Source organism: Gracilinanus agilis, unplaced genomic scaffold (genome assembly GCF_016433145.1).
Source record: "Gracilinanus agilis isolate LMUSP501 unplaced genomic scaffold, AgileGrace unplaced_scaffold48698, whole genome shotgun sequence".
Classification (NCBI taxonomy): Eukaryota; Metazoa; Chordata; class Mammalia; order Didelphimorphia; family Didelphidae; genus Gracilinanus; species Gracilinanus agilis.
In genome coordinates, this window is record NW_025383241.1 from 1 (window position 1) to 7,665 (window position 7,665).

Consider the following 7,665-nt stretch of genomic DNA (forward strand, 5'->3'; position numbering starts at 1 on the left):
TCTCTCTCTCTCTCTCTCTCTCCCTCCCTCCCTCCCTCCCTCTCCCTTCCTCCCCACACATACCCTATTGTATCTCAAAGTTTTTTCTTTTTCTTACTGTATTTCCATCTGAAGAAGGTCTGGAGCTACGTGTGTCTTGTCTTTAAAAAGGAAGGAAGAAATACTTGACCAGTGAGGAAAGTCTTTTACAAATTCTCCTGACTTGACTCCAGAGTTACACACACATACACATCTATTATAGAATGTAAGCTCCTTGAGGGAAATATGATGTCTATTTTTGCCTGGAAATCTTTATTGCCTAGCACATTTGGTTTTTCCTATACACATGATTTCATCAATATAGAGTACCACAAGATAATCCTCTCCACCAACATCAATCAATACCCACATTTCAACTTATATTCATTCTTTGCAAAGTACCTGGGAATCCTGAGAGCTAGTCACCCTGCTAGTATGTGTTGAAAGTAGGACTTGAACCCAGATCTTTCTGACTCTGAGGCTTACTCTCTATTTATTGTGCCACACTGCCTCTGCCTGGGACATGTTATATCATTCAGGCATTTTTTTTCAGTCATGTCCCAACTCTTCATGAGGGTTTTCTTAGCAAAGATTTTGGGGCAGTTTGTCATTTCCTTCTCCAGCTCAGTTTGCTTAGTAAATGCTTAATAGATGCTTGTTAATTGAGTAAAGAGCCCAGAGGAGCTTCCTCTATTTTTTCCTCATAGCCTTTGAAAACCCAATGCCAACTGCACCCCAAATTGTGGCCTTGTAAGAGGACCTATGGGGAATTTTTTTTTTGCTCAAAAACTTTTTTTTTATTTTGAATATTTTCCCCTAGTTACATATTTCTTGTTCTTTCCCTCTCCCCCAAATGCTCCTAATCCTCCTTAGCCAACGCACAATTCCACTGGGTTTTACATATATATCATTGATCAAGACCTAATTCCATATTATTGATAGTTGGACTAGAGTTATTGTTTAGTGTCTACATCCCCAGTAATATCCCTATGGGGAAATTTTAAATACTATTGTCTGAAAAGTTGAGATGCTATTTTAAAAAGAAAAACCAAAAGCCCTATATCTCTAAAATAAACAAATAAATAAAGTAAATGGACTTTCTGGATCATTAGAGCTCTTGTTTGAAGTTTAACTTACCTGGAAATTGATAGGTAAGCTCTGTAGAGTCAGAAGTGGGCAGAGTTGTCTTTTAACAATGAATAATTTTAACTATATATGTGAAATAAATCATACATATACTGATAGTTTTAAAATAATGAAGCACTTATTTTTGTTCTGTAATCTCTTATAGGCTCATTTAGTCAAGAAGCAGCTCCATGGATCAAAGGTAAGTGTTTCCTGTGGCCTGCCCTGGACAGCGTCCGGCCAAAGAGACGTCTCCATCAGCCAACCACCTCTCTGTGGCCTTACAGAGCAAAGGAGGAAAAATGAATGGGCTGAAGAGCAGCGTGAGAGCGTGTTTCTTGCCTCCGGTGCCCTTCTTAATAAGCCTCTTAGCGACTCTTGCCGCAGCTAAGAACATCACTAACAGCACTTTAAACGGCACAGACGTGATCTTGGGATCCATGCCTGCCATCATCGCCCGAGTGGACCATGTGATCGTCAAGGAAGGGAAAAGTGCCTTGATCAACTGTAACATTCTCGGCGTCCCCGACCCCCATTTCAAGTGGTATAATTCCAACGGCCGCTTGCTGAAGGAAGAGGAAGACCAGGACGGCCCAGGAGGAGGTAGGATGAACATTGGGTTAAATTTCCTGCAGCCCAATTGGGGCTTAGGAGCCAAATCATTGCCCCAAAGCCGTGTTGACATTTTCTCATGAGCCAGAAAATGAGTGGGGAAGAGGGAAAACCCACCACGTACACACAGGGCAGGGGACTCGGGGTGCAAGGAGGACAAGGTTCTAATCTCAGCTTTGCCACCAACGAGCCCGGCGACCGCTCTGGGTCCCACTTATTCCAGCTGCAGAATAAGGGAGTTATGCCAGATGGTCCCTGAGGTGGCCCTTGGCTCCATAATACTATGATTAGCCTGTGTTTGAAAGCGGCAGTCGGTTCACCTTTCTTCCATCATTTAAAACAACAGAATATGAATGATATACCAACTCCTCCAGGGAAGCCCCTTTCTCAGGCCCAGTTTCCATATCTGTAAAATGGGAATAATGACAGCACCTGCCACACAGCCAGGACCAGAGGAACCCTGTGCAAACCTTAGAGCACCCTGTGAATTTGAGCTGTTCCTCTCATTATTCATCATGGCACAAACCTAGACTCTCTCCTCAGCTGTCGCATAGGAAACTTTCCATTCGATGCTATCAGAAGCCTGGCTTAAGTTTCCAAATGGTTTCTTGTAGAGGAAGGGAAGATGCAACATCCAGAAAGACAGCAGAAGGGAGAGGGCTCCTTAATGAGCTAGATTTATTTACAGCTTTCAATGCCAGTGCAGAAGAGTTAATGCAAGTCCCTTAGCACCCAGGTTGCTTCCAGAGTGTGACTAAGGCTCTGGGGACAATTTAGCTCATCAAGCAGTTTTGTATCTAGAAATCTTGCTTTGGGTGTGAGATGGCAAGTGGCCAATAATAAAAGCTAGCATTTAGATAGCTTGTTAAGGTTTACAGAGTACTTATACTCTCTCAATTTATCTTCACAACAGTACTATGGAGGAAAATGCTATTTTTCTCCCCATTTTACAGATGGGGGAACTGAGTCACAAAAAAGTATTAAGTAGTATACTCAAGGTTACCTAGCTGGTAAGTGTCTGGGATAGGCTTTAAATCCAGGTCTCCTTCACTCCAAGTTCAAAATGATTTCTGCTATGCCACCTAACTCTAGTTTGGTACATTAAATGCCAACTTAGAGGCCCCCAAAAAGTTGACTGATGTTCCTGAGTGGTTCATTTGCAAAAATATAGAGATCTGGATCTCGGGGAAAAATAAAAGCCCTTGCCTTCCTTTAATTATCTCCTAATTATCCTGTATATAATGTTTGTACATATTTGTTTGCCTGTTGTCTCCCCTGTTAGACTGTAATTTCCTTGAGGGCAGGGGCTATCTTTTGCCTCCAGAGCTAAGCACAGTGCATGGCACATAGTAGGCACTTAATAAGTTGTTATTATTGTCTGACTGACTCATTTGATTCACAGATGCATAGCCTGAAGGGATCCCACCTAGTCTAATCCCCTTATTTTACAGATAAGAAAACTGAGGCACAGAGTAGTTAAGTGACTTTTTTCCATGACCACACAGATCCATTAGTCAAGTGACAAAGGCAAGATTATTCCACAGAGAGAGGCGATATAAGAAAGAGATCCCACTGTATATATATAGAGAGAGCTGGAAAATATCATCTGGCTCATCCCTCTCATGTTATAGAAATTGAGACTCAGAGATACCAAGGCTTGCTTAAAATTATGTTAGCCAGTGACAGAGGCAGAACCCTGGTGTCCTTATTTAAGGTTGGGGTTGAAACTTTTCCAGTTCCCAACAAGTTCACCCCCTTATCTCATGTTATCTTCATTCCCTTCCCCCTAAGCCAGAGGGAAGTGACATCACATATGTCTAGTTACCATAGTGCCTGGAAGCTCTTCCCTAGACCCTTACAACCTTTCACGCACTCTGGCCCCAGTCCTTCTGTGGTGGATCTTGGGGTTGGGTCACTGCCGAGGCCACTTTCCTGATTGGAACAAGGAGAAGAGCATTCAGGACTCAATTCAATACCCATATGGATCTTATAACCTGGGCATTGGGAATTGTGGGGATTATGGGGTCCGATTCCTCTGTCTAGGGATGGAAAGGTATATCAGCCCCCATTTTCCCCAGATAACTTTGCTACATCATCATATGTGTGTGTAGGCGTATTAGAGTAGAAACACCACCTTGGTTTCCTCATCTATAAAGTAGAATCTGGACCTCCAAGACCTTTTCTGGCTCTGAAATTACATGATCCAGTGTGTGAGAAGAGCAAAGGGGTCAAGTTTCCCCCTGCATAAGAGGAATGCATTTTTGTAGTAATGACACTTTGGTCCATTTGTGTTATCTCTCCCTGGCTAGTTGTAATGTGTAAACCAATCAGATGGTTAATCAAAGATGGCAACCTTGTAATCAGGGCTTACCAGCTATCTGCCTGATTCTTCATGGGTGAAAGCAGATGGCTTCTATGTGTTCATTCTCCAACTTCCTTATCACGATAAAGATAGAACCAACAAGAGCAGCCTCTCTTTGCCCTCACCAAACAGTAGGTCGGTGTTGACCTGGTTTGGGCACTAAGTTTTCCTGTCAGAACTTATTGTTGTTATGATGTGTGTGCCCATTTCTCATACCACTGAGTCAAATGACTATCAGAAGCTGTAGGAGCATTTCAGGAACTCCTGAGATGGCAAAGTAGGAAAGGCAATGTCTCTGGATTTGAAGTCAGAGGACCTAGATTAAAATTCTGGGTCTACTGTCTATGCATTCCATGTGACTTGTAAGTAAAAATTGACGAGATTAAATTAGATGACTCTGAAGCCCTTGCCAGTTCTAAGTCTCTGGTCCTATGGGTAAGATCATGTACCCTTTACCCTAGTTAGCCAGCATTTTTACATGTGAATCTATAAATAATATTAAATGGCAGTATATGTATATTGTTTAGAGGCAGTAGTATATATGTTTGTGTGTCTAAATATATATATACACATTTCTAGAAATGTGTGTTTGTGTGTATTCCCCCCCAGGGGCAGCATAAAAGGTAATATGTATATATATTAATTGCATATAGGAATTAATTTAAATTTGGGACCACACTATAAATTTATAATTGCATTGAGCAAAAGAAAAAAGGAAGAACAGAGCAGAAAAATCAGATTAGAATCGTAAATCATAGCATCTTTTCCACAGTATTGCTGTAAGGCTCAAGTAAAAGCATGTGTAAAAAGTACTTTGTGATCATAAAATGCTTATTATGGTTGTGTTATTATAATCCTCTCATTTTCTAAATGAAGAAACTGAAGTCCCCAGGGGTTAAGTGATGAATGAGTGTAGGTTTTAATTTTAAAGCAAAATGGCTGCATTTCAGAAGTAGAGCTGTACCTAAGGTAGAGAAGTGGGGGAAGCAAGGGATCCAGGATGCTGCTATTCCTGTCTCATGCTTTTGAATTGTAAGGAATTTAAATTAAGGGTTTGACTAAAGTATACAAAAATTATAAATAATATGGTGGTCACTGATTTAAAATATTATAGCTCAAGTCAAAATGACTTTCAATAGTTTTAATTTACAAAATAAGTGGAGAGAGTGAAAGTTGAGAAATATAAAAGGAGGGTAGAGAAGATATTTAGCCTATCACACTAAATATTGCTCCGGCTATCCACTCAGCCTTGCACGACTTGTTAGTTAACCCTCGACCAGAATTAATCTCTCTCCAGAAGTCAGGAAAGGAAAGCCAGCTATTCATTCTCCTAAATTCCCTCCAAGAGGCAGTTCAAGCTGAAGATGATGACCTGTTGAGGACGATTCCTGAAGCCAACCTCTGGCCCCCAAAATTCAGGGCTTTTATAGTGACTTCTTGTCTTCACAGAGGCCAATCACAGCTTTCAAATTGTTTAGCACTGCCCAGAGGGGCAGTATCTTGTGGGATCCACTTCTCATCCTCTGGAGGTATAAACTCTTATCAAAAGGATTCACAATTTCCTGACATTGAGTTGTTACCCACTTTAGCAAATGACTTGCTGAAAACTATTACTTAGTGTCAAGCAAGGTACTAAGTAGGGGTACTAAAAGAAAGGCTGATTCACACTTAAGTCTGGTGAGGTACTAAGTAGGGGTACTTAAGTTAGTGTTAACCAAGTGTTAACTTAAAATAGACAAAAAGAATAAAGAGTTCCCTTTTATAAGTTTTAACTCAAAATGGACAAAGAATAAAGAATTAACTTTCACAGAATCTTTTCTTGACTCACACTTGAATTACTGTTATAATTTGATATTGCCATAAAATTATTGATATAATATAAGTATTTAGCTAATGTTGTGATTTTAGTTGGGACATATGTCTGACAGATGCACAAGTACGTAGACATAAAGCCTCTTGAACAAGATGGAAAAGCCTTCGGTTATGGCCTTGATGAAAGATGTGAAAGATGGTCAGTCATCGGAGGGCAAGGCTAGCCAGGCTCAGAGAGGGAAGGCTCATCCCCCAGAAAGCTGACCACTGACTGAGCAATGATTTTTGGTCTTGACAAATCACAAAGCCTTCTATGAAATTTTGGAAGGGTTTAAAGTCCTAATGAATAGAAATAGCCTAGCCCCCATGCTGATGAAGTCCTGGGTCTTTGGGGGAATATTATTGAGCTATAACATGGCATGGGCATAGCCCCACACAACTGTTTTCAGTTCTGCTCTTCTTTAAACAGAATTGAAACTTCTTGTGGGCAGGCACGATTTCATTCATGTGTTTGCTATCCCCAGTGTTCAGCCAGTGCCTGGCACATAGGAACTGGCGGTGCCTTAGAGATAAATGATTGATTCATTTTGATAAGCACCTCTTTGAGTGATCTGACCCACTACTTAGAAGACTGATGATTAACAATAGACAGCTACAAAACCCTGGCCATTCTGGCTAGTCTAAGAAAGATTGTGGGATCCATTGTCATTGGTTGGGTTGTAGGTGATAAGGGATGACTGTGACTGGCCTTTTTTTGAAACAGATACTCTTTCATTAACTTTCCTGTTGCTCTCATAAATTTTTTTCTTTTTTTTTTTTTAAGTTCTCTCAAGGACGAGCCCACAGTTAACTATAAAATATGTTGCTAAAAGGATCCAGCTTGAGCTAGTGCCAGAAAGTCCCCAAACTTTAATGATTTTTTCAGTGTTCTTTTTAAACTTTTTTAAATTCAGAGATATTTTATTTTCCCAACTTCATGTAATAATAATTTTCAACAACATGTTTTCCAAAATTATAAGATCCAAACTGTCTCCTTCCCTCCCTTCCATCCCCTCACCTGGACATGGTAAGCAATTTGATCTATGCCATACATGTGTTATCATGTGAAACACACTTCCATATTTGGTCATAGTTGTAAGAGCACATTCATACCAAGCCAAAACTTCCCAAATAAAATCCCAGGTAAATATCAGTGCTCTTTTTGGTGAAGGATGAATGAAGTAGAAGAGCTGGTCAGGTCAGGTACATAATAATTATGTAGTAAGAACAACAAAAGGACTCTGTCCATTTTGTTCCTGTTTCCCCACCTTTATCCTCTTGCCTGACTTTTACCCATTTCTGCTTGATGTTAACACACTCCCTTCAGATGACAAGCAAAGGGAAGGGCTAAGTAAAGAAAATAGAACTATAGAGAGGAAAGAGCCTTTGTTTTGGAACAGAGCCATCACTAGGGGATCTGGTGCCTGTGGCAAGCAGCAATAAAACATCCAGGGCTAGTAGCATGAATGGTACCTTCAAATAAACTTTATAATTCATAACATATAATTAATAACAGATATAGTTAAAGATACTGAATGGCTGAGAGAGGAATTAGTTACTATCATGACTTCTACATTGAAGAAAAAGAAAGGAAGAAAGGGAAAGAGGAAGGAAAGAAGGAGAAAAATAAGAGGAAAAAGAGGAAGAAAGAAAGAGGAAGGAAGGAAGGAAGGAAGGAAGGAAGGAAGGAAGGAAGG

General features: G+C 40.4%; 1 protein-coding gene across 1 annotated transcript; it reads left to right on the plus strand.

Moving 5' to 3' along the window:
* The first annotated feature begins 1,355 nt into the window (after positions 1-1,355).
* On the plus strand, positions 1,356-1,838 carry LOC123255563 (microfibrillar-associated protein 3-like). The gene has a single exon (XM_044684335.1). It carries the CDS (start codon positions 1,446-1,448, stop codon positions 1,836-1,838), a length of 393 nt encoding a protein of 130 aa, XP_044540270.1. The 5' UTR covers positions 1,356-1,445.
* Positions 1,839-7,665: the final 5,827 nt, after the last annotated feature.